General features: G+C 43.4%; 1 protein-coding gene across 3 annotated transcripts; it reads right to left on the reverse strand.

Moving 5' to 3' along the window:
* Nucleotides 1-209: 209 nt before the first annotated feature.
* On the reverse strand, nt 210-19,162 carry pih1d1 (PIH1 domain containing 1). Of its 3 annotated transcripts, XM_065010003.1 has the most exons (12): nt 19,063-19,136; nt 17,380-17,471; nt 13,124-13,212; nt 8,168-8,228; nt 7,892-8,080; nt 2,269-2,330; nt 2,114-2,195; nt 1,830-1,926; nt 1,574-1,606; nt 1,355-1,433; nt 442-585; nt 210-310 (listed from the first exon to the last, which is right to left on the reverse strand). In XM_065010003.1, exons 3-12 carry the CDS (start codon nt 13,202-13,204, stop codon nt 275-277), a joined length of 864 nt encoding a protein of 287 aa, XP_064866075.1. In that variant the 5' UTR covers nt 13,205-13,212; nt 17,380-17,471; nt 19,063-19,136; the 3' UTR covers nt 210-274. The 3 variants fall into 3 exon arrangements, with proteins under 3 accessions (XP_064866075.1, XP_029491255.1, XP_029491256.1); XM_029635395.2 differs by lacking the exon at nt 17,380-17,471 and having other exon boundaries at nt 19,063-19,162; XM_029635396.2 differs by lacking the exon at nt 17,380-17,471 and having other exon boundaries at nt 13,124-13,207; nt 19,063-19,157.
* Between the last annotated feature and the right edge of the window lie 8,744 nt (nt 19,163-27,906).

Below are 27,906 nucleotides of genomic sequence, written 5' to 3' on the forward strand. Positions count from 1 at the left end.
AAAAAAGAGTAAAACCCATACTAAAGAGACGGTTGAATGGGGTATTGTTGGGATACATGTCGACTAACTGCAAGAGTGTTTGAAGGATTGTTATGGCTAAATATGACTGGTGTGATAATGAGAATGCAGGGCTAATGTTTCGTGTGATAACTCTTCATTTATCAAAGACGAACTGAAGTGATGTGAACATAAGCGCTCACAGACGGTGATTAAAAATAACACGTTTTATTTCCATATACAACAAAGACGGACAGATATCTGCCATTCAGGTTCTTCATGAAGACACCACTGGCATTGTCACCGTGAGAATCTGTGGAGAGAGAAAGGGGAGGCGGAGAGAGCGAGAGAGGAGAACAAAGAGTGTCAATATCAGACACTGTGTGTCAGTGAATAGCTGTACTGTGCTTTAGAATGTGTGTGTGTGTGTGTGTGTGTGTGTACCTGTGTGTTGGTGTTGTACTGTGCTACGCTGCCCTCCTGGTCAATGAAGAAGGGAATGAAACAGTCCAGATGAAAGAGGGAGGGCCGGGCATTCAGGACAAGCCTGTCCTCCCCAAGGTCCAGAACGAGGGAGAGAGAGGAGGCCTGGAAAGAGAAGGGAGGGAGTGAAGGAGAGAGGACAAGGGAAACGTTGCTGGCTTACGTATTAATGTCAGAATAAGCACCCAAAGGTAACCAGTAAAAAAAACTCTGGGTCCTATTAAAATCACTGCCACGTATGTTGATTGGATAATTATTTAAAAAAAGGTGTGTTGGTGCTGGGCTGGAACAAAACCCAGCACATCCTGTGGGTCCCCAGGACCAGCTAAGAAGAACACTGGCATAGAGTATAGGGAGGGAGTGAGGAAGCAGTTTAACACGTTGAGAATATGAAATTAAGAATGAGTTTACAATAGTATTATAGATCTACGGGTGAGGAAACGGTTTGAGTATAAGTGGTGAAGGAATGGGTTTAGGACCTAGTCTATAGGGCAGGGGTGTCGAAACGGTATAAATGATCTTGATAAAATATGGCTTGCGAGGGGGTATAATCCAGCCCCCGGGTTAAATAAAAAACAAACTAAATATACTTTAAAATGACTAAATAATGGACCTACATTCATACAGTTTTTCGACTGTGTCCAGCTCGCTAATAAATCACTAAATAGTCAGAGAGCATCGAAAATTCCCCAAAAACAATGGATAGAGGACTATTCGTTAAAAATTTTGACTGTGAAGAAATAACCGATTTTTAGTGCGGCCCTCCGAATGCAGCCCCTGGGGCCAAATGACTGACACCCCTGCTATAGGGGAAGAAGTTAAACACAGAGTATAGGGAGAGAGAGATGTGTTTAGGACTGGGCTTGTCTCTCACCACTCCAGGCAGCTGTATCTCGGCTATCAGAAACTCTGGATCACCTACAGGGGGCTCCACCAGCAGACAGAACTCTGGCCTGGAGATGGATGGAGAGAAGAGACGAGAGGGAGAGAGAGGTGGGTTAGCGCAAGAGAGTGAGAAAGAAGGAGAAAATTCATATGTTCCAGTTTGGTATGTGACAATCAAATCCACAGCGGACAACTCAGACAGACCTACCGTTTGGCTGGTTCTGGCGCTGTGCGAGTATCCCTGTGGAGAGAGAGAGAGAGAGAGAGAGAGAGAGCGAGAGAAGGGGGAGGGAGGGAGAGAGGAGATTGAACTCCTCCACATACAGACTGTAGTTAACTCTACACCATCCTCTAGTGGTGAATTAATGATAACAGATGTGAGTTGTGTGGTGTGTGTGTGTCTGAGAGAGAGTGAGGGTACAAAAAAAAAAAGAAAGAGAAAGAAAGAAAGAGCAAAAACATACTTGGGTTCTATTTCCTGAATCACAGGTTTGCTCTTAGTGCGGATATTTTGTTCGTTCACAGAGCCCAGAAACTTCCTGTTCTTCAGAACCTTCCAGTCTGGGAGGGAAGGAGAGAAAAACACAGGATGTAAGGTGAAACAGATGGATATTACCTCATCTGGAGCAGAACACACATAACATGGGTCTGATTAATGCTCGCTCACTCACTCACTCACTCACGCGAAACAAAAAAAACAAATCCATATTGAAGCTTACACGCACACTGAAGATACAGGCATACATACCTCGGCTGAGCTCCATGTTATATTTGTTCTCCAGCCCCTCCAATGACACAGCGATCAGAAACTGCTGGAATAGAGGATCCTTCTACAAACACACAGACAGAAGTTACACACACACCCCTGCAAACAAACACACACACACACACACACACACACACCTGGCATTTCTGGAAGAACTCTTCACTGATGACCACGTCGTAGGCTGTGCAGCCTTGGGAGTCTGTGGGCACAGGACAGAACCAAGTCATTATTTCTCGAGTCACAAGCAAGTCTTGAGATCCGAGTCCCAAGTAGAACATGTAATCTCTCGAGTCAAGCCCAAGTCATGCATTCTATGAGTTAGTCAAGTCACATGTAAGTCAAGCAAATAAATGATCTATACATGCAATGACTGAAAATCTTTGATTAGATTGTAATTGTAAAATAGAGACCTTGGAGCGGTGGTAGTGGAATGAAATCAGCAGAAGGCAGGTTGATGTGCTCAGAGTGTATATTATTTACAGGTCTTGGTGATCCAATGGTAAAAACGCCATATCATACAAAATATACAACTCGATTGACCAAATATACACGGTCAAAAAAGATTGCTTCTGTATCAGGCGCGACCTGTCCTATCTGAACGGACACAGGTAGAGGGTAAGACTGCACAGCCTCCCCTTGAGAAACCAAATCTAATCTGTCTAACAGGAGCTCAAACAGGTACAGTGCCTTCAGAAATTATTCACACCCCTTGCCTTTTTCTACATTTTGTTGTGTTACAAGGTGGGATTAAAATGGATTTAACTGTAATTTTTTGTCAACGATGTACACACACAAAAATATATATATATATCTATCTTGATTACATAAGTAGTCAACCCCCAAGTCAATACATGTTACAATCACCTTTGGCAGCGATTACAGCTTTGAGTCTTTCTGTCGCTAAGAGCATTGCACACCTGGATTATACAATATTTGCACATTATTCTCTTAAAAATTCTTCAAGCTTTGTTAAATTGGTTGTTGATCATTGCTAGACAGCCATTTTCAAGTCTTGCTATAGATTTTCAAGACGATTTAATTCAAAACGTTAATTAGGCCAAAAACAACCCAATTCCTTGCCGATGACAAGCATACCCATAATATGATGCAGCCACCACCATGCTTGAAAATATGAAGAGTGGTACTCATTGATGTGTTTTGTTGGATTTGCCCCAACATAACACTTTGCATTCAGGATATAAAGTTCATTTCTTTGCTACATTTTTTTTCAGTTTCACATTAGTGCATTATTGCAAACAGGATGCATGTTTTGGAATATTTTTATTCTGTACAAGCTTCCTTCTGTTCACTGTCATTTAGATTATTATTGTGGAGTAACTATGATGTTGTTGATCCATCCTCAGTTTTCCCCCATCACCGCCAATAAACTCTAACTGTTTAAAAAAAAGTTACCATTGGGAACCTTACATATAATTCTGTGTGTGGTACAGAGATGAGGCAGTCGTTCAAAAAATCATGTTAAACACTATTGCACGCAGTGTGAGCCTGCGCGCAAATGTAGGCCTACAAATGTGCCCATTTGGGGATGTCTAATACTATTAGAATACATTGAGAATTACAATAGTTCCTTAATGTATTTGAATTACTCTCCCTTTCGATAACCATTCGTAATGAAAGGGAAAAAAAGTAATGCTCTGATCCAGTGGAAACGTCTTAAAATACCTGATATCGCATATCGCTTGCCCAGAAACCCCGAGGGCCCCAGACAACAATGTTGTAAGTTTGTTAGGGCGAGCTTAGGGCCGGATCCATTTGATATTTGATTTTTTTAATATTAAGTTTGTTGCAGACAGGCCATGCATAGCCAATTAGATGTATATGATATTTATTTTTAAAATTAGGATATTCTCTACCTGCAGGATGCAATGTTTTTATTTGTTGGCTTTATGTAGGCTATTTTTATATAGTTGCCAATTGCAATAGAAGTTACTTTTAGATTTGTATCATTTTCATTTAGATATAATTCAGATTGGCATGTGGTTAATGATTGATCATTTTAAAAAAGGAAACTGAAAAAAATTGCCGACCCCTGGTGTAGCCTATTACCGGCAACTTCAGGAGCATAAAGCAGAATCTGCGAAGACCAGCAGCAGTGGGGTTGGGTCGGTATTTCATCAAACAGTGTGCTTAAAGCATCAGACAAGCTCAGTACATACCGTATAGTTGAAAAATACATATTTTAAAATTTCAACCAAACAATTGGTCAAAAGAACAGACAGCTCTCGGTCGACCAAGATATTTTTTAGTCGTGGACAGCCCTACCGCAAATATTTATATGGCATATATCATTATTGATATAACCATCATATCAAAGTAAACTTGGAAGTAACGTGATGATATGTTGTGTGGTCCTCCCACTATGACTCAGGAAAACATGCAGTTTATTATGCTACACATTAAATAAGTTATAATAAATATAGAGAGGTCTTACTCTGGTGACATGATGATTGATGCTTGGCTGCCATTTGACAAAAAAATCTCTCACTCTTATCCATAATGATCTCATCATGTAGGTTGACTACCCATGCAAGGACCAGAATGGGCATAACGGTGTATATAACGCAACAGTTTTTGTGACAAAACCATCAGTAGAGTTGAAAGCACGATGGAAAACGATTTAACTTGGATTTTTTATTAGGTACATGATCATTTATATGCAAAATTTCTTACGTGCACCATGAAATCACGCACATCCTTTGATCCGCAATAAGTCAGTTCAGTGCCTGAAACTAACTTTTTGGTCCACCGGCCACAGATTTTTTACTAGCCAAAATATTTTACATTAAAAAAAAAGATAAATGCTTTGTAAAACAATAAATGTGTTACTAGTTAAAAGTGGTATATTGCTCAATTTTATTAACATTTTTGTGACCCGATGAGGCAAACATTTTCAGCTGCCCCTTTAAGGGCAGAAGGTTACCGTGGCAATGAGGCGCACTCGAGTCATCAGTGAAAGTATGCCTGTGAGATTCTGACTAGTAACCGTTTAAGTAAATTCATAACTTGGAAAATAACCTAAGTAATGTACACTGCTCAAAAAAATAAAGGAAACACTAAAATAACACATCCTAGATCTGAATGAATGAAATATTCTTATTAAAAACTTTTTTCTTTACATAGTTGAATGTGCTGACAACAAAATCACACAAAACTTATAAATGGAAATCAAATTTATCAACCCATGGAGGTCTGGATTTGGAGTCACACCCAAAATTAAAGTGGAAAACCACACTACAGGCTGATCCAACTTTGATGTAATGTCCTTAAAACAAGTCAAAATGAGGCTCAGTAGTGTGTGTGGCCTCCACGTGCCTGTATGACCTCCCTACAACGCCTGGGCATGCTCCTGATGAGGTGGCGGATGGTCTCCTGAGGGATCTCCTCCCAGACCTGGACTAAAGCATCCGCCAACTCCTGGACAGTCTGTGGTGCAACGTGGCGTTGGTGGATGGAGCGAGACATGATGTCCCAGATGTGCTCAATTAGATTCAGGTCTGGGGAACGGGCAGGCCAGTCCATAGCATCAATGCCTTCCTCTTGCAGGAACTGCTGACACACTCCAGCCACATGAGGTCTAGCATTGTCTTGCATTAGGAGGAACTCTGGGCCAACCGCACCAGCATATGGTCTCACAAGGGGTCTGAGGATCTCATCTCGGTACCTAATGGCAGTCAGGCTACCTCTGGCGAGCTTATGGAGGGCTGTGCGGCCCCGCAAAGAAATGCCACCCCACACCATGACTGACCCACCGCCAAACCGGTCATGCTGGAGGATGTTGCAGGCAGCAGAACGTTCTCCACAGCGTCTCCAGACTCTGTCACATGTGCTCAGTGTGAACCTGCCTTCATCTGTGAAGAGCACAGGGCGCCAGTGGCGAATTTGCCAATCTTGGTTTTCTCTGGCAAATGCCAAACGCCCTGCACGGTGTTGGGCTGTAAGCACAACCCCCACCTGTGGACGTCGGGCCCTCATACCACCCTCATGGAGTCTGTTTGAGCAGACACATGCACATTTGTGGCCTGCTGGAGGTCATTTTGCAGGGCTCTGGCAGTGCTCCTCCTGCTCCTCCTTAAACAAAGGCGCTCCTGCTGCTGGGTTGTTGCCCTCCTACGGCCTCCTCCACGTCTCTTGATGTACTGGCCTGTCTCCTGGACACTACGCTGACAGACACAGCAAACCTTCTTGCCACAGCTCGCATTGATGTGCCATCCTGGATGAGCTGCACTACCTGAGCCACTTGTGTGGGTTGTAGACTCCGTCTCATGCTACCACTAGAGTGAAAGCACCGCCAGCATTCAAAAGTGACCAAAACATCAGCCAGGAAGCATAGGAACTGAGAAGTGGTCTGGTCACCACCTGCAGAACCACTCCTTTATTGGGGGTGTCTTGCTAATTGCCTATCATTTCCACCTGTTGTCTATTCCATTTGCACAACAGCATGTGAAATGTATTGTCAATCAGTGTTGCTTCCTAAGTGGACAGTTTGATTTCACAGAAGTGTGATTGACTTGGAGTTACATTGTGTTGTTTAAGTGTTCCCTTTATTTTTTTTGAGCAGTGTATTATTGGACAAAGTCTCACTTTAGTAGACTTTCAAGTAAATTAGGCCAACTCTTATGCCTGTGCACAGCGCTTCTAAAATGTATCTTCAGCACCTCAATCACGGTGCACACAGCTCCCCTGCCAGGTAGTGTGTTGCTGCAGTGGGATATATTGTAGGATTCGTAGTTCTTGTGTGATTATCTACCAACTATGAAACAAAATGACAGAAAAACTTTGAAAACAGCTACCGCAGCATTTATTTTGCTATACTGTACAAAGTGTAGCTGATTGAACACCCCCGATTTAGGGTAAAGGTTTGGGGGGGGGGGGGGGGGGGGGGGAAACAAATGGTTGGGAAGAACTGCTCCGGTACAAGTACACACTTCAGGGATAAGTGAAGCGGGTTGAAGGAGAGTATTAAACAAGGAGAGGAATTCCTGCAGGAATATTGGGATACATCGCTGCGTTCCAATTCTCTACTGTTCTCCAGAAGTGTGCACTCCTTCCCTCCCTCTCTTGCTTTGAAAAGTAAGCATGGCTGGAGATGGTTTCCACCATATTCCTCACACCAGTCTATTCTTAAATCCAAGAGGGGCAGTGTACGAGTGCACACCGAGAGAAGCGTAGAGAATCAGCGCACGTCTACAACTGACACTTAGTTCTTTCAGAAAGTATTCATACTCCTTGACTTATTCCACATTTTGTTGTGTTACAGCCTGAATTCAAAATGGATTCAATATGTTTTTTTCTCTCACCCACCTACACACAATACACTATAATGACTAAGTGAAAAAAAAAAATCGATATTTTTCCTAATTTGTTGAAAATGAAATACAGAAATATCTGCACCCCCGCTTCCGCTGCCGTCTCTGGCTACAGTTATGCTATCCCTTTTGCAATCCCTTTAGCTTTGCTAGCTAGCAGGCTAGCTACAGAGGTTAGCTCCATTAGTTAGCTAATGCTATCAAAATTGTTGTGTTATTAGCGATTTTTGACTATTCCATCGTTTGCAGAATGCATACTGGCATTTGAACATAGCACGGGAAAAGTGAATCCAGACACAATGTGGACCAGGTGGACACATGTACTGGTAAATGTAGGTGTAGATGCACAATGTGTTCGAACTCCGTGATCAGAATAGAAAAACTGCATTAACTGTCAAGTCAAGACATCCTCAGAAAGTAGCCATTCACTCACTGTTGTCCACCTCTGTGTGGGCCTCTCCGATGCTCATGGGCACTCTGTATCCTGTGGGGTCTTCTGATTCTAGGAGCTCCACTAGTGCCTCCCTGGAGAGGGGGGGTGGGGGCGGGACGGCAGCAGACTGGCAGATGTTGACAAATACCTTCAGTTTATCAGGCAGGGTGAAAGTCTTCACACACAGACCTACGGATTCAACAAACACACAGCTGTTGTTTATGCGTGTGTCTGTGTGTGTGTGTGTATGTGTGTGCGTGCCAAAGGGAGACTGACCAGGCTGTGGCCGGATGACTCTAGAATCACGAGGATTTTCACTTTGCATTTTTCCCATTGTCTAAAAGAGAGAGGGAGTAAGATGAGCGAGAGAGAAAAAGAGCGAGAAGGAAATTGATTCAATGTCAGGCACATTCTCAGTAGAGATTTATAACAGCTCTTAGCTTTGCGTTGTAGAGGCAGTTGCAGTCAGGTGCATACTTTGGATTTGCATCAAATTTGTGCAGATTGCTTGACAGAAATGGTATCAGAAGAGGAATATTAATCTTTTCTTGCACACATATCCAGATGATGCCGTGCACCATTTTGCGCAATGACACTGTAGGTTTGATCAGGGCTTAAGGTTGAGGATGGATAGATGCATGCAGGGATAGATGATCACACAGTTGACTTTTGAACAGAAAATTGGATTGGGACCAGGATTATGTGCCAGGGATATGTGTATGATGCTAAAACTACAAAAGTATGTTTTTCTCATTTCAAGAGCTACAGCTTAATTACAAAATCTTCATCCTTCCTACACTCATGGTTGAAGAACAATTAAAATGGCCACAAATGCATTTAACCTAGGACCTCATATCCAGCTTCATTGAGAGCCAAAGCCAAAGTTATAATCTTGATAGAAGCTGTCAAAACAACATCATAAATGGCAATATATACAGTGCCATCAGAAAGTATTCACATCCCTTGACTTTTTCCAAATTTTAAATTAATCAAAAGCTGAAATGTCTTGAGTCAATAAGTATTCAATCCCTTTATTATGGCAAGCCTAAATAAGTGCAATAATAGTGTTTAACATGACTACCTCATCTCTGTACCCCACACACAATTATCTGTAAGGTCCCTCAGTTGAGCAGTGCATTTCAAACAGAGATTCAATCCAAAGCCTAGCAAAGAAGAGCACCCATTGGGAGATGGGTAAAAAACAAGAAAAAAAGAGAATACATTGAATATTCCTTTGAGCATGGCGAAGTTATTAATTCCACTTTGGATGGTGTATCACTACACCCAGTCACTACAAAGATACAGGCATCATTTCTAACTCAGTTGCCAGAGGAAGGAAACCACTCAGGGATTTCACCATGAGGCCAATGGTGACTTTAAAACAGTTACACAATTGAATTGGTGTGATAGGAGACAACTGGGGATGGATCTACAACGTTGTAGTTACTCCACAATACTAAACTAAATGACAATGAAAAGAAGAAAGCCTGTACAGAATGAAAATGTGTTATGGGTATGCTTGTCATTGGCAAGGACGATGAAGTTTTTTTACGGTAAAAAGAAATGGAAAAGAGCTAAGCACAGGCTAAATCCTAGAGGAAAACCTTCAGTCTGCTTTGCAACAGGATTCACCTTTCAGCAGGACAATTTTTTTTTTTTTTTTTGATTAAAATAACCTAAAACACAAGGACAAATATACACTGGAGTTGCTTACCAAGATGACATTGGATGTTCCCGAGTGGCCTGGTTAGTTAAATTTATGGAAAGACGTAAATGGCTGTCTAGCAATGATCAACAACCAACTTCACAGAGCTTGAAGAATTTTTTAAGACTAATGTGCAAATATTGTACAATCAGGGTGTGCGTCGCTCTTAAAAGACTTACCCAGAAAGACTCAATGCTGTAATCGCTGCTGAAGGTGATTCAAACGTGTATTGACACAGAGGGATGAATACTTACTGTTGAACTCAGACGTTTACATACACCTTAGCCAAATACATTTAAACTCCATTTTTCACCATTTCTGACATTTAATTATAGTACAAATTCCCTGTCTTAGGTCAGTTAGGATCACCACTTTATTTTAAAAATATGAAATGTCAGAATAATAGTTGAGAGAATGATTTATTTCAGCTTTTATTTCTTTCATCACATTCCCAGTGGGTTAGAAGTTCACACACACTCAATTAGTATTTGGTAGCATTGACTTTAAATTGTTCAACTTGGGTCAAACATTTTGGGAAGCCTTCCACAAGCTTTCCACAATAAGTTGGGTGAATTTTCGCCAATTCCTCCTGACAGAGCTGGTGTAACCGAGCCAGGTTTGTAGGCTTCTTTGCTCGCACACGCTTTTTCCTTTCTAACCAACAAATATTCTATAGGATTGAGGTCAGGACTTTGTGATGGCCACTCCAATATCTTAACTTTGTTGTCATTAAGCCATTTTGGAACAACTTTGGAAGTATGCTTGTGGTCATTGTCCATTTGGAAGAACCATTTGCGACCTTGCTGAGCGGCCTTTCAGGCTATGTCGATATAGGACTCATTTTAATGTGGATATAGATACTTTTGAACCGGTTTCCTCCAGCATCTTCACAAGGTCCTTTGCTGTTGTTCTGGGATTGATTTGCACTTTTCGCACCAAAGTACGTTCATCTCTAGGAGACAGAACGGGTCTCCTTCCTGAGCGGTATGACGGCTGCGTGGTCCCATGGTGTTTATACTTGCGTACTATTGTTTGTACAGACAAACGTGGTACCTTCAGGCGTTTGGAAATTGCTCCCAAGGATGAACCAGACTTGTGGAGGTCTACAATTTTCTTTCTGAGGTCTTGGCTGATTTATTTTGATTTTCCCATGATGTCAAGCAAAGTGGCACTGAGTTTGAAGGTAGGCCTTGAAATACATCCACAGGTACACCTCCAATTGACTCAAATTATGTCAATTTGCCTATCAAAAGCTTCTAAAGCCATGATATAATTTCCTGGAATTTTCCAAGCTGTTTAAAGGCACAGTCAACTTAGTGTATGTAAACTTCTGACCCACTGGAATTGAAAGTGAAATAATCTGTCTGTTAACAATTGTTGGAAAAAAGTACTTGTGTCATGCACAATGTAGATGTCCTAACTGACTTGCCAAAACTATAGTTTGTTAATTTAACAAGAAATTTGTGGAGTGGTTGAAAAACGAGTTTTAATGAAGCCAACATACGTGCACATAAACTTCCGACTTCAACTATATATAATATATATATATGTTTTAAATACAGTGGGGCAAAAAAGTATTTAGCCAGCCACCAATTGTACAAGTTCTCCCATTTAAAAATGAGAGAGGCCTGTAAATGTAGGTACACTTCAACTATGACAGACAAAATTATTTTAAAAAATCCAGAAAATCACATTGTAGAATTTTTTATGAATTTATTTGCAAATTATGGTGGAAAATAAGTATTTGGTCAATAACAAAAGTTTATCTCAATATTTTGTTATATACCCTTTGTTGGGAATGACAGAGGTCAAACGTTTTCTGTAAGTCTTCACAAGGTTTCCACACACTGTTGCTGGTATTTTGGCCCATTCCTCCATGCAGATCTCCTCTAGAGCAGTGATGTTTTGTAAAGTGGCTGTTCCACTGGATGTCTTAAGGTGAACGCACCAATTTGTAAGTCGCTCTGGATAAGAGCGTCTGCTAAATGACGTAAATGTAAATGATGTTTTGGGGCTGTTGCTGGGCAACACGGACTTTCAACTCCCTCCAAAGATTTTCTATGGGGTTGAGATCTGGAGACTGACTAGGCCAATCCAGGACCTTGAAATGCTTCTTACGATGCCACTCCTTCGTTGCCCGGGCGGTGTGTTTGGGATCATTGTCATGCTGAAAGACCCAGCCACGTTTCATCTTCAATGCCCTTGCTGATGGAAGGAGGTTTTCACTCAAAATCTCATGATACATGGCCCCATTCATTCTTTCCTTTACACGGATCAGTCGTCCTGGTCCCTTTGCAGAAAAACAGCCCCAAAGCATGATGTTTCCACCCCCATGCTTCACAGTAGGTATGGTGTTCTTTGGATGCAACTCAGCATTCTTTGTCCTCCAAACACGACGAGTTGAGTTTTTACCCAAAAGTTATATTTTGGCTTCATCTGACCATATGACATTCTCCCAATCTTCTTCTGGATCATCCAAATGCTCTCTAGCAAACTTCAGACGGGCCTGGACATGTACTGGCTTAAGCAGGGGGACACGTCTGGCACTGCAGGATTTGAGTCCCTGGCGGCGTAGTGTGTTACTGATGGTAGGCTTTGTTACTTTGGTCCCAGCTCTCTGCAGGTCATTCACTAGGTCCCCCCATGTGGTTCTGGGATTTTTGCTCACCGTTCTTGTGATCATTTTGACCCCACGGGGTGAGATCTTGCATGGAGCCCCAGATCGAAGGAGATTATCAGTGGTCTTGTATGTCTTCCATTTCCTAATAATTGCTCCCTCAGTTGATTTCTTCAAACCAAGCTGCTTACCTATTGCAGATTCAGTCTTCCCAGCCGGGTGCAGGTCTACAATTTTGTTTCTGGTGTCCTTTGACAGCTCTTTGGTCTTGGTCATAGTGGAGTTTGGAGTGTGACTGTTTAAGATTGTGGACAGGTGTCTTTTATACTGATAACAAGTTCAAACAGGTGCCATTAATATAGGTAACGAGTGGAGGACATAGGAGCCTCTTAAAGAAGAAGTTACAGGTCTGTGAGAGCCAGAAATCTTGCTTGTTTGTAGGTGACCAAATACTTATTTTCCACCATAATTTGCAAATAAATTCATTAAAAATCCTACAATGTGATTTTCTGGATTTTTTTCTCTCATTTTGTCTGTCATAGTTGAAGTGTACCTATGATGAAAATTACAGGCCTCTCATCTTTTTAAGTGGGAGAACTTGCACAATTGTTGGCTGACTAAATACTTTTTTTGCCCCACTGTAAATGTTTGAAATTTGCTTCCACTTTGACAGAGTATTTTGTGTAGATCGTTGACAATTTTTTTTACAATTAAACATTTTAATCCTATTTTGTAACACAACAAAATGTGGAAAAAGTCAAGGGTTGAGAATACTCTCTGAAGGCACTGTAGGCCAGAGTCAAATGGGCATACCCAATGTGTATGCCCACTTGGCAGCAATTGGATGTCAATGGTGTTCATCTTTAATAAAGTGCACACTTCAAATTTCTTTTAACACAATCATCCAAACCTGCATTAAAAGCTGTTGGTAGAGCTCCTCTTGCTGCTGCAGTTCCATTTCCGAGCTCAGGAGAGACGAATCTGCCTCCATCTTCTGTTCTACAAAAGAAAGAGCAAGAGATTCATCTGGAAGAATCTTCACCAGATCCCAAAGGCTACATCTTAGGTCCAAACACTGATGCTAGAAGATATGGCATTATATGTACTCTCTGCTATCGCATTGTAAGCAGTACTGGAACGCCAAGTCTGGGACCAAAAGGCTCATGAACAGCCCCCCCCCCCCCAAAAAAGCCATACGACTGCTGAACAGTTAATTAAACGGCTACCCGGACAGGTCATCACCCCCTACCTACATGTACATAGTACTTCAATTAATCACCTTACCAAAACTACAAGCACTTATTACCTCAATCCCTAACTACCTCGTACCCCATTACACTGACCCAGAACCGGTACTCCTTGTATTTAACCTGTATATAGCCTTCACTGGAACTAAGGGACCTAGCCCAAACCATGAAAAACAGCCCCAGACCATTATTCCTCCTCCACCAAACTTTACAGTTCGCACTATGCATTGGTGCAGGTAGCGTTCTCCTGGCACCTGCCAAACCCAGAGTCGTCCGTCGGACTGCCAGATGGTGAAGCGTGATTTATCAATCCAGGTAACGCGATTCCACTGCTCCAGAGTCCAATGGCGGCGAGCTTTACATTTACATTTACATTTAAGTCATTTAGCAGACGCTCTTATCCAGAGCGACTTACAAATTGGTGCATTCACCTTATGACCTCCAGTGGAACAGTAGTGCATCTAAATCTTTTCAGGGGGAGGGGGGGTGAGAGGGATTACTTTATCCTATCCTAGGTATTCCTTAAAGAGGTGGGGTTTCAGGTGTCTCCGGAAGGTGGTGATTGACTCCGCTGTCCTGGCGTCGTGAGGGAGTTTGTTCCACCATTGGGGGGCCAGAGCAGCGAACAGTTTTGACTGGGCTGAGCGGGAACTGTACTTCCTCAGTGGTAGGGAGGCGAGCAGGCCAGAGGTGGATGAACGCAGTGCCCTTGTTTGGGTGTAGGGCCTGATCAGAGCCTGGAGGTACTGAGGTGCCTTTCCCCTCACAGCTCCGTAGGCAAGCACCATGGTCTTGTAGCGGATGCGAGCTTCAACTGGAAGCCAGTGGAGGGAGCGGAGGAGCGGGGTGACGTGAGAGAACTTGGGAAGGTTGAACACCAGACGGGCTGCGGCGTTCTGGATGAGTTGTAGGGGTTTAATGGCACAGGCAGGGAGCCCAGCCAACAGCGAGTTGCAGTAATCCAGACGGGAGATGACAAGTGCCTGGATTAGGACCTGCGCCGCTTCCTGTGTGAGGCAGGGTCGTACTCTGCGGATGTTGTAGAGCATGAACCTACAGGAACGGGCCACCGCCTTGATGTTAGTTGAGAACGACAGGGTGTTGTCCAGGATCACGCCAAGGTTCTTAGCGCTCTGGGAGGAGGACACAATGGAGTTGTCAACCGTGATGGCGAGATCATGGAACGGGCAGTCCTTCCCCGGGAGGAAGAGCAGCTCCGTCTTGCCGAGGTTCAGCTTGAGGTGGTGATCCGTCATCCACACGGATATGTCTGCCAGACATGCAGAGATGCGATTCGCCACCTGGTCATCAGAAGGGGGAAAGGAGAAGATTAATTGTGTGTCGTCTGCATAGCAATGATAGGAGAGACCATGTGAGGTTATGACAGAGCCAAGTGACTTGGTGTATAGCGAGAATAGGAGAGGGCCTAGAACAGAGCCCTGGGGGACACCAGTGGTGAGAGCACGTGGTGTGGAGACGGATTCTCGCCACGCCACCTGGTAGGAGCGACCTGTCAGGTAGGACGCAATCCAAGCGTGGGCCGCGCCGGAGATGCCCAACTCGGAGAGGGTGGAGAGGAGGATCTGATGGTTCACAGTATCGAAGGCAGCCAATAGGTCTAGAAGGATGAGAGCAGAGGAGAGAGAGTTAGCTTTAGCAGTGCGGAGCGCCTCCGTGATACAGAGAAGAGCAGTCTCAGTTGAATGACTAGTCTTGAAACCTGACTGATTTGGATCAAGAAGGTCATTCTGAGAGAGATAGCGGGAGAGCTGGCCAAGGACGGCACGTTCAAGAGTTTTGGAGAGAAAAGAAAGAAGGGATACTGGTCTGTAGTTGTTGACATCGGAGGGATCGAGTGTAGGTTTTTTCAGAAGGGGTGCAACTCTCGCTCTCTTGAAGACGGAAGGGACGTAGCCAGCGGTCAGGGATGAGTTGATGAGCGAGGTGAGGTAAGGGAGGAGGTCTCCGGAAATGGTCTGGAGAAGAGAGGAGGGGATAGGGTCAAGCGGGCAGGTTGTAGGGCGGCCGGCCGTCACAAGACGCGAGATTTCATCTGGAGAGAGAGGGGAGAAGGAGGTCAGAGCACAGGGTAGGGCAGTGTGAGCAGAACCAGCGGTGTCGTTTGACTTAGCAAACGAGGATCGGATGTCGTCGACCTTCTTTTCAAAATGGTTGACGAAGTCATCTGCAGAGAGGGAGGAGGGGGGAGGGGGAGGAGGATTCAGGAGGGAGGAGAAGGTTGCAAAGAGCTTCCTAGGGTTAGAGGCAGATGCTTGGAATTTAGAGTGGTAGAAAGTGGCTTTAGCAGCAGAGAGAGAAGAGGAAAATGTAGAGAGGAGGGAGTGAAAGGATGTCAGGTCCGCAGGGAGGCGAGTTTTCCTCCATTTCCGCTCGGCTGCCCGGAGCCCTGTTCTGTGAGCTCGCAATGAGTCGTCGAGCCACGGAGCGGGAGGGGAGGACCGAGCCGGCCTGGAGGATAGGGGACATAGAGAGTCAAAGGATGCAGAAAGGGAGGAGAGGAGGGTTGAGGAGGCAGAATCAGGAGATAGGTTGGAGAAGGTTTGAGCAGAGGGAAGAGATGATAGGATGGAAGAGGAGAGAGTAGCGGGGGAGAGAGAGCGAAGGTTGGGACGGCGCGATACCATCCAGTAGGGGCAGTGTGGGAAGTGTTGGATGAGAGCGAGAGGGAAAAGGATACAAGGTAGTGGTCGGAGACTTGGAGGGAGTTGCAACGAGGTTAGTGGAAGAACAGCATCTAGTAAAGATGAGGTCGAGCGTATTTCCTGCCTTTGTGAGTAGGGGGGAAGGTGAGAGGGTGAGGTCAAAAGAGGAGAGGAGTGGAAAGAAGGAGGCAGAGAGGAATGAGTCAAAGGTAGGCGTGGGGAGGTTAAAGTCGCCCAGAACTGTGAGAGGTGAGCCGTCCTCAGGAAAGGAGCTTATCAAGGCATCAAGCTCATTGATGAACTCTCCGAGGGAACCTGGAGGGCGATAAATGATAAGGATGTTAAGCTTGAAAGGGCTGGTAACTGTGACAGCATGGAATTCAAAGGAGGCGATAGACAGATGGGTAAGGGGAGAAAGAGAGAATGACCACTTGGGAGAGATGAGGATCCCGGTGCCACCACCCCGCTGACCAGAAGCTCTCGGGGTGTGCGAGAACACGTGGGCAGACGAAGAGAGAGCAGTAGGAGTAGCAGTGTTGTCTGTGGTGATCCATGTTTCCGTCAGTGCCAAGAAGTCGAGGGACTGGAGGGAGACATAGGCAGAGATGAACTCTGCCTTGTTGGCCGCAGATCGGCAGTTCCAGAGGCTACCGGAGACCTGGAACTCCACGTGGGTCGTGCGCGCTGGGACCACCAGATTAGGGTGGCCGCGGCCACGCGGTGTGGAGCGTTTGTATGGTCTGTGCAGAGAGGAGAGAACAGGGATAGACAGACACATAGTTGACAGGCTACACAAGAGGCTACGCTAATGCAAAGGAGATTGGAATGACAAGTGGACTACACGTCACGAGTGTTCAGAGAGTTAAGCTTACGTAGCAAGAATCTTATTGACTAAAATGATTAAAATGATACAGTACTGCTGAAGTAGGCTAGCTGGCAGAGGCTGCGTTGTTGACTAAGTAGGCTAGTTGGCATTGGCTGCGTTGTTGACACTACACTAATCAAGTCGTTCCGTTGAGTGTAATAGTTTCTACTGTGCTGCTATTCGGGGCCAGCTGGCTAGCTAGCAGTGTTGATTACGTTACGTTGCGTTAAAAGAACGACAATAGCTGGCTAGCTAACCTAGGAAATCGCTCTAGACTACACAATTATCTTTGATACAAAGACGGCTATGTAGCTAGCTATGTAGCTAGCTACGATCAAACAAATCAAGCCGTTGTACTGTAATGAAATGAAATGAAAAAATGTGATACTACCTGTGGAGCGAAGCGAAATGCGACCGGATTGTTGAGTGCAGAAGTTCTGTTCGGTAGACGTTGGCTAGCTGTTGGCTAGCTAGCAGAGTCTCCTATGTTAAGGACGACATAAAACTACACACTCTAAACTACACAATTATCTTGGGTACGAAGACAGCAAAGACAACTATGTAGCTAGCTAACACTACACTAATCAAGTCGTTCAGTTGAGTGTAATAGTTGTGCTGCTAATCGGTAGACGGTGGACTAGCTAACGGTGGACGTTAGCTAGCTGGCTAGCTGCAGGGCAGTGTAGACTGCGTTAGGACGACGAAATACGATAATTACGCAATTATCTATGATACAAAGACGGCTGTGTAGCTAGCTAAGAAGAAATTGCTAAGATTAGACAAATCAAACCGTTGTACTATAATGAAATAATACTACCTGCGGACCGAGTGCAGATGCGACCGCTCGCACTTGGCATTGTCGAATGGTGATCTTAGGCTTGTGTTCGGATGTGATACAGCCTGTAATCGAACCAGGGACTGTAGTGACGGCTCTTGCACTGAGATGCAGTGCCTTAGACCGCTGTGCCACTCGGGTTACCGACGTAATTACAAATGTTTTGTCATACCTATGGTATACGGTCTGATATACCACGGCTTTCAGCCAATCAGCACTCAGAGCTCGAACCACTCCGTTTATAATTAAGCAATAAGGCCCGGGGGGGGTGTGGTATATGGCCAATATACCACTGCTAAGGGCTGTTCCAATACACGAATCAACGCGGAGTGCCTGGATACAGCTCTTAGCGGTGTCACATTGGCAATAAACCACAAACACCTGAGGTGCGTTATTGCTGTTATAAACTGGTTACCAACGTAATTATGGTAGAGAAGTAAAAATACATGTTTTGTCATACCCAGTATGATATACCACAGCTTTCAGCCAATCAGCATTCAGGGCTCGAACCACCCAGTTTATGATTCAGAGTGCATTGTTTTGAATTATAAATGACCCAACCGAAACCAGGTGGGCGGTTTGTCACCTTAGACTCCTAAACTCAACAAGTTTTCGTCATGAGTTCATTTGAATTGGAAGAGTCTGAAGCTTTACCATACATGAATTAGACCAATTCAGCCACTTGTGGAAACACAACATCACTATCACGTCTATAAGTTATCATTATAAACTGGGTGGTTCGAGCCCTGAATGCTGATTGGCTGACAGCCGTGGTATACCACAGGTATGACAAAACTGCTCTAATTACGTTGGTAACCAGTTTATAATAGCAATAAGGAACCTCTGGGTTTGTGGTACATTGCAAATATACCTGGGCTAAGAGCTGTGTCCAGGCACTCCGCGTTGCGTTGTGTTGTGGTTATGAACATTCCTTGGCAGTGGTATATTGGCCATATACCACACCCACTCGGGCCTTGTTGCTCAAATATTTGTGTGCGTGCAGTCTTTTCAGAAATTGCGCGAGCAGATTACTGTAACATTTACGCAACCGTTATAAATGAGGACCACAGGAGAGCGTTGCTAGGGACAAGTTAGCAATGTACGCTAGCTAGCCCAAGCATTAGCTAGCTATGTAATATCTGTCGAACAACAAGTATTTAAACGTCAGTATATACACATGTGGGTGACCACTAAGAAATGCATTCGGGTTATATCGCTTTCAATGAGGATAACACGTACCTTATTTCACGTCCTGCTTGATTTCAGCAGCTAGCTACAACTTCTTCTTCGGTGGGGTTTATCGGCGGTTGGCATCCAACGTTATGGTGCATTACCGCCACCTACTGTACTGGAGTGTGGGCCAGAGACAGGGATAAACTAAATCCTACCTGTCAGCCCCGTTGCTCTTTAAAAAATATAAAATATTTTAGAATATATCTAATGACGTTCTCCTCAATATATTCTAAACTAATTTCCTGTATCCCCTTCTCCCTCATACTAGATTTCAGACTCTCTCTCTTTGCCTCTGATACTGCCCACACTGTAGCAATACATGCTCCACGGTCTCTCTTTCCTGGCAATAATCACACTTTCCTGTTGGATGCTTTCCTATCACATTTAAGGGCATATTCAACTGGCCGTGCCCCACCATTAATCTTCTGTCCCTTCCTGCCGTCCTCCCCGACTTTCCTCTGTACTTGAATTTGTATTTATTTTTTATTTCACCTTTATTTAACCAGGTAGGCAAGTTGAGAACAAGTTCTCAATTACAATTGCGACCTGGCCAAGATAAAGCAAGCAGTTCAACACATACAACGACACAGAGTTACACATGGAGTAAAACAAACATACAGTCAATAATACAGTATAAACAAGTCTATATACGATGTGAGCAAATGAGGTGAGATAAGGTAGGTAAAGGCAAAAAAAGGCCATGGTGGCAAAGTAAATACAATATAGCAAGTAAAACACTGGAATGGTAGATTTGCAATAATGGGGTGCAAAGGAGCAAAATAAATGAATAAATTAAATACAGTAGGGAAAGAGGTAGTTGTTTGGGCTAAATTATAGGTGGGCTATGTACAGGTGCAGTAATCTGTGAGCTGCTCTGACAGTTGGTGCTTAAAGCTAGTGAGGGAGATAAGTGTTTCCAGTTTCAGAGATTTTTGTAGTTCGTTCCAGTCATTGGCAGCAGAGAACTGGAAGGAGAGGCGGCCAAAGAAATAATTGGTTTTGGGGGTGACTAGAGAGATATACCTGCTGGAGCGTGTGCTACAGGTGGGAGATGCTATGGTGACCAGCGAGCTGAGATAAGGGGGGACTTTACCTAGCAGGGTCTTGTAGATGACATGGAGCCAGTGGGTTTGGCGACGAGTATGAAGCGAGGGCCAGCCAATGAGAGCGTACAGGTCGCAATGGTGGGTAGTATATGGGGCTTTGGTGACAAAATGGATTGCACTGTGATAGACTGCATCCAATTTGTTGAGTAGGGTATTGGAGGCTATTTTGTAAATGACATCGCCAAAGTCGAGGATTGGTAGGATGGTCAGTTTTACAAGGGTATGTTTGGCAGCATGAGTGAAGGATGCTTTGTTGCGAAATAGGAAGCCAATTCTAGATTTAACTTTGGATTGGAGATGTTTGATATGGGTCTGGAAGGAGAGTTTACAGTCTAACCAGACACCTAAGTATTTGTAGTTGTCCACGTATTCTAAGTCAGAGCTGTCCAGAGTAGTGATGTTGGACAGGCGGGCAGGTAGCGATCAGTTGAAGAGCATGCATTTAGTTTTACTTGTATTTAAGAGCAATTGGAGGCCACGGAAGGAGAGTTGTAATGGCATTGAAGCTTGCCTGGAGGGTTGTTAACACAGTGTCCAAAGAAGGGCCAGAAGTATACAGAATGGTGTCGTCTGCGTAGAGGTGGATCAGAGACTCACCAGCAGCAAGAGCGACCTCATTGATGTATACAGAGAAGAGAGTCGTCCAATAATTGAACCCTGTGGCACCCCCATAGAGACTGCCAGAGGTCCGGACAGCAGACCCTCCGATTTGACACACTGAACTCTGTCTGCAAAGTAGTTGGTGAACCAGGCAAGGCAGTCATCAGAAACACCGGGGCTACTGAGTCTGCCGATAAGAATATGGTGATTGACAGAGTCGAAAGCCTTGGCAAGGTCGATGAAGACGGCTGCACAGTACTGTCTTTTATCAATGGCGGTTGTGATATCGTTTAGTACCTTGAGCGTGGCTGAGGTGCACCCGTGACCGGCTCGGAAACCAGATTGCACAGCGGAGAAGGTACGGTGGGATTCGAGATGGTCAGTGACCTGTTTGTTGACTTGGCTTTTGAAGACCTTAGATAGGCAGGGCAGGATGAAGTACACCTCCAATTGACTCAAATGATGTCAATTAGCCGATCAGAAGCTTCTAAAGCCATGACATAATTTTCTGGAATTTTCCAAGCTGTTTGAAGGCACAGTCAACTTAGTGTATGCAAACTTCTGACCCACTGGAATTGTGATACAGTGAATTATAAGTGAAATAATCTGTCTGTAAACAATTGTTGCAAAAATTACTTGTGTCATGCACAAAGTAGATGTCCTAACAGACTTGCTAAAAATATAGTTTGTTAACAAGATATTTGTGGAGTGGTTGAAAAACAAGTTTTAATGACTTCAACCTAAGTGTATGTAAACTTCCGACTTCAACTGTAGGTTGTAAGTCTGTCATATAGTGAAAATACCATCATTGAACTATTATTATCTATTTTTCCCCATTACCCACAAACACAATAAATGTTGCACTTTGTGCTCCACACATTCTTGAGTCAGAAAGAACACAGTTCAACCAATTTGAATAGCACAGTTAGAGCAAGACATAGTTACTTGGTTGTAATACTATGTTGGCTTTGTCAAATGATTTTGACTTTGGCTCTCAATGAAGCTAGAGATTGAGGACAAACGGTAAATGTTTTTGTGGCCATTCCATTTGATCTTTAACTTTGAGCAAAGGAAGGGGGGAGTGAATGTATGATTGAGGCAACAATGTGTTGAATTGTTGTTTGCTTGTGTGGTTGAGGATGTTTGAGCCTTTTCATTTGTTCACAAATGTTACTGTACCATATGGTGTTGTAAAAAAAAAAAGTTTTTTTATGATGCCATATTTTTTCAAATTAAAATTCCACAGATTTCTTGATCCACTTGAGATGGACATTGGTGATTTGGGAACATTACCAGTTTGAGAGCTTTTAACGTTTGACCTTAGTTAAGAAAGCCGTAGCTCCTGAAATGAGCAAGAAAATCTTATGAGAATTGTGGGGAATAATCTTATCATCAAGCACATACCCCTGGCCTAAATCATTAAGCACATAATTCTGTTCCCAATCAAATTTACAGTTCAAAAGTCAATCCACATTTTCAGTTCAAAAGTCCAGTGTTGACTCCAATGTTTCCCACAGTTGTCACAAGTTGGCTGGATGTCCTTTGTGTGGTGTACCATTCTTGATACACACGGGAAACTGTTAAGCATGAAACACTCAGCAGCTTTGCAGTTCTTGCCACACTCAAACCAGTGCACCAGGCACCTACTACCATACCCCATTCAAAAGACACTTCGATATTTTATCTTGCCCATTCACTCTCTGAATGGCACACATACACAATCCAAGTCTCGATTGTCTCAGGGATTAAGCATCCTCCTTTAACCTGTCTCCTCCCCTTCATCTACACTGATTGAAGTGGATTTAACAAGTGACTTCAATAAAAGATCATAGCTTTCACCTGGATTATCCTGGTCAGACTATATGATGGAAAGGTGTTCCGAATGTTTTGTACACTTAGTGTATATTATCAACTATTTTAATGATCCTCAGCAACAACCCCATGGTCATGACAATGTTTACAGGGGAAGCACATGAAGGTATATTACACAACGATTTAGATGCACTATTGTAAAGTGGCTGCTCCACTGGATGTCATAAGGTGAATGCACCAATTTGTAAGTCGCTCTGGATAAGAGCGTCTGCTAAATGACTTAAATGTAAATGTAAATATTAAACCTTGTAATTAAATGGAATGATAATATAGGCTGTATCAACTGAAGGTAACTAACAGTAAATTGGCAGTTGAATATGTGTTGTTATTAGACCTACTGATTGTCGATACTGATAGTGGCTAATACATAACATGATAGAAATAGGAAACCGAGAATGCCGGGGTAGTCTATAATTAAGACAACCCTATATCCTAGACACCCACCTGAGTGACCCACACATTAAGGAAATGTCCTTATCTGTTTCATAGGCCTACTGCAAGTAGCCTATACGCAGCCAAGACAGAAAGATAAATGCGATCTGAGACCCACTAAAGCAGCACCGCCCCCTCAAGAGTCTTAGCCTGCCTGGCAGGGTTGATCCAACAAAGCCAAAGCCCCTGGAAGGGTGAGCATAATATAAATCGAATCTCTCAAAGCTGTTAATGAGAACCTTGATGACATCATACCTAGCTGGTGGGAATTTCGGTGGAGTACCCCCACCTGGCAACACTAGCTGCAGTATCCCATGGGTAGGGGTCCACTAACAGCTTCCTACACAACATACACTCAGCATTATTTTCTTAGTTACAGTATACATTTCTCCCTGGCATATTACATCATTTATGCAGCAGCATACAATACATTTTTGGACTCACCTTGTTGTGCTGTGCTCACTTTAACAGGACGGTGGCGCGGTGGTCCTTCTTGTGGGCAAATTTTGTCCTCAAACTTTGTCATCCAAATTCTGCCATTCTCTGGATTTATGGTACTTTCAAGACAACTGTGGACTCTGAAAAAAAACAAGGTTGAATCATGACGTCAATGATCTTCAGGTCGGCGCTCTAGAAAAAGGCCAGAGTTTCCGACATGGATTTCCGAGTTGGATGATCGATCAAAATGTAACTAGTTATTTTCCGAGTTCCCAGTTGTCTTGAACTCACTGAAGTCTGAGGTTTCCCGGTTCCGAGTTTCCAGTTGTTTTGAAAATGGCAGAAGTGACATGCTGGATTGACAGCACGGCCAATGTATTCAACATTTTCTGGCCAATGGTGTTGCATGCAAATCTTTATCCTTTTAAGATTGGAAAAGAGACCCTTAAACCCAGACTTGGACCACACACCCTCTCCACTGAATAGCAGAATAGTGATTGCTTTGCAACGCTTGCAGTTAGCTACTAATTCCTTTCAAACCACTCGTTGTTGAATTTGTGATTTCCAACTTGTTGTGTAATGTTTATGTCCAATGGCCGACGAGCACCGATACGTTTTATCTATAATTTATCCTCTTATGACAAGGATTGAAAAGGATTTGTCAATATATTGTTGACTTGATTCATGATGATTTTGAAAGTATGACGTTGACATGATCAGTACAATCAAAGCTACAGTAGATATAACATGATTTGATGTCATTTTATCTGTGGCCAATGACCTTGAGCCTTCTTGGATGGCACTTCTAATGTAACTCTATGGCAGCACCCAAGGGGCTTGAATGTTAGAGCTTTCCCTTGTAGATTTTGTGGTGACGTACAGTAGTTTCCCCATGAGTGACAGAACACTGAGCCAATCACGGCTCAACTAGAGAACATTACCAACCTCTACGCTCTGTATTTTCTGCTGGCTGCTCCACCACCACAGAAAGGACTGAGTTAGGTTGAAACACCTGCATTTTGGAACTGCCTTACTCAAGAAAGCAAAAAAAGAGACCATGTTTGTTTGCAGCTTTATTAGCTCTGCCCCACCTGCCCTGAATGATGGGTCGCCACTGGTATACACATTCACACATCAAGTCTCCTCTTGAGTTGGGCTCAGGGTTGGAACAACTGTTTAACACCTGAGCGTGTGGTTGTTTGTAGGGGAGGGGTTAGGAGAGTGCGTGTAGGTATCTGTTGCCATGGAGTAATGATGTTAGGGACCTATAGGATGAATCACAATAATTGTTTCCTTGATGAACATTTTATTTTGGTATTGTCAGTCTTGGTTATAGGTTATATTCCTTAGTAGGACGTGCCTACATTATTAAACATATTATTTGTTAATTGTGAAAATAAATTAAGATAAGCAAGAATTTGAAATATACATTTTTTTTTTGGGGGGGGGGGAATAACTGTATACAGTATATCCAAGGAGGGGGACTTGGAAATGCTTTTGGCTGTTGATCTGCTTGTGCAAATATCATGGTACAGCTATATGGACACTCAATCACCATCGTACATTGTGTGACGTTACAGCCTTATTCTAAAATGGATTCAATTGTTTTTTCCCCCTCATCAATCTACACACAGTACCCCATAATGACAAAGCGAAAACAGGTTTGTAGAAACTTTTTAATAAAAAATACAAAACAGAAATACCTTATTTACATAAGTATTCAGACCCTTTGCTATGAGACTTGAAATTGAGCTCAGGTGCATCCTGTTTCCATTGCCCATCCTTGAGATGTTTCTACAACTTGATTAGAGTCCACCTGTGGTAAATTCAATTGATCGGACATGATTTGGAAAGGCACACACCTGTCTATATAAGGTCCCACAGTTGACAGTGCATGTCAGAGCAAAAACCAAGCCATGAGGTCGAATAAATTGTCCATAGAGCTCAGAGACAGGATTGCGTCAAGGTACAGATCAGTCACCCAACAACATTTTAAAAGAGGAAGGAATGTGCTATAAGCATATGTTTTCGTTTCAGTCTCCATCTCCACTAACCAAAGTTAATTGTAAGGATTTTTTTTCCCTTTAATAATGGAAAATTGACATCTGTACTGAAAGGCTCATGTGAAGACCAAATTATAGAGGAGTGAACTTCTTGATGCAATGAAAGCCTTTAAGTCTGGGAAAACTCCAGGGCTGGATGGCATAGCAGTTGAGGTATATCAAACCTTTTTTTAATGTACTCTGAGGACCGTTATTAGCATTTATTATTATTATTAGCATACTCAACAAGGTCTGATTTCACTATTACTGAAACAGGACCTAGATGGTAAATATAAAGATCCAGTCCATTTAAAAATAATTGGAGGCCCCTTACACTTCAGTGTTGTGATGCAAAAATTCAAGCAAAATGTATAGCGCATTGAATTAATACGATATTGTCGGATATAATTCACCCTAATCAGAGAGTTTAAAAAAATATATACATTAACAATACATTGGAGATAATATAAGACTGGAACACAATAGAAGACTATGAAAAATCTGAGAAACCAGGCCTGGTATTCATAGCTAATTTTGAAAAGGCTTTTGATAAAGTACGACTGAAATGTATATATACATGTCTGGATTATTTTAATTTTGGAGAATCTCTTATACAATGGTTTAAAGTTATGTATAGTAACCCTGGGTGTAAAATAGTAAATAATGGCTACATCTCAGAAAGATTTAAACTGTCAAGAGGAGTAAAACCAGGTTGTCCACTATCTGCACATCTATTTATTATGGCCATCAAAATGTTAGCTATTCAAATCAGATACAACAATAATATCAAGGGGCATAAAATTCCAGGGCTTAAAAACGAAGGCGTCATTGTACCCTACTGATTCACATTTTCTTTTAAAGCCACCATTTGAATCCCTCCACAGCCTCATAGATGATTTTTCTAACCTTTCTGGATTACAACTCAACTGAACTATGATAATATATTACATATTGGATCACAAAAAAATACAACTTTTAAATTACCGTGTAGTTTACCAATTAAAATGGTCTGGTGTTGAAGTGAACATACCAGGTATAATACCCTTGATACTCGGAAAATTCACCCTGATTAACTCTTTAGTCATATCCCAGTTCACCTACTTGCTTATGGCCCTACCTACACCTAACGACTTGTTAATATATATATATATGATCCAAAAATATTCAATTTGATTTAGAAATTGCAAACCAGACAAAATTAAACAGTCCTATTTATATAATGAATATGAATTCGGAGGGCAGAAATGATTAAATATTAAAGTGTTATGCAGATGAGTGAGGACCCAACAGCGATTCAACAGGAACAGAGTCTTTTAATGTCCAAACAGGGAAAACATAAATCCTCTATCTTTGCAGGAGAGTCCTCCTTCTAGTAGTAGAGGAGAATTGCAGGGCTAGCGGCAACCGACTGCAGGTCCCTCTGGGTAGGCGCGGGCCGTAGAGGACAGAGACACCTGCTCACACGCAGCATCTGATGAAGAGGCAGATTACGACAGGACGGGACAAGGGCAAAGCAAACAAGAATCCGACAAGGACAGAAGCAGAAACAGAGAGAGAAATAGAGACTTAATCAGAGGGCAAAAGAGGGGACAGGTGTGAGAGAGTAAACGAGGTCGTTAGGAGAATGAGGAACAGCTGGGAGCAGGAACGGAACGATAGAGAGAGAGAGTAACCAATACGACCAGCAGGGGGAAACGAAGAGAAGGGAAAGCACAGGGACAAGACATAACATGACAGTACCCCCCCACTCACCGAGCGCCTCCTGGCGCACTCGAGGAGGAAACCTGGCGGCAACGGAGGAAATCATCGATCAGCGAACGGTCCAGCACGTCCCGAGATGGAACCCAACTCCTTTCCTCAGGACCGTAACCCTCCCAATCCACTAGGTACTGATGACCACGGCCCCGAGGACGCATGTCCATAATCTTCCGGACCCTGTAGATAGGTGCGCCCTCGAAAAGGCTTGACACAGGAGACATGGAAGACCGGGTGGACGCGACGAAGATGTCGCGGAAGAAGTCGCACTGCGACAGGATTAACGACCTGAGAAATACGGAACGGACCAATGAACCGCGGGGTCAACTTGCGAGAAGCTGTCATAAGGGGAAGGTTACGAGTGGAGAGCCATACTCTCTGACCGCGACAATACCTAGGACTCTTAGTCCTACGCTTATTAGCGGCTCTCACAGTCTGCGCCCTATAACGGCAAAGTGCAGACCTGACCCTCTTCCAGGTGCGCTCACAACGTTGGACAAAAGCCTGAGCGGAGGGGACGCTGGACTCGGCGAGCTGGGACGAGAACAGAGGAGGCTGGTACCCGAGGCTACTCTGAAACGGAGATAGCCCGGTCGCAGACGAAG

The sequence above is a fragment of the Oncorhynchus nerka genome, linkage group LG26 (assembly GCF_034236695.1).
Source record: "Oncorhynchus nerka isolate Pitt River linkage group LG26, Oner_Uvic_2.0, whole genome shotgun sequence".
Lineage (NCBI taxonomy): Eukaryota > Metazoa > Chordata > Actinopteri > Salmoniformes > Salmonidae > Oncorhynchus > Oncorhynchus nerka.

Bases quoted from the DNA above. Each gene is read 5' to 3' on its own strand.
- pih1d1 (XM_029635395.2), bottom strand. From the start codon at position 13,204: ATGGAGGCAGATTCGTCTCTCCTGAGCTCGGAAATGGAACTGCAGCAG. The intron at 2,196-2,268 runs GTGTGTGTGTGT...GTGTGTTTGTAG, and splicing joins AGTTCTTCCAGAAATGCCAG to AAGGATCCTCTATTCCAGCA. The intron at 1,434-1,573 runs GTAGGTCTGTCT...ATCCATCTCCAG, and splicing joins GCGCCAGAACCAGCCAAACG to GCCAGAGTTCTGTCTGCTGG.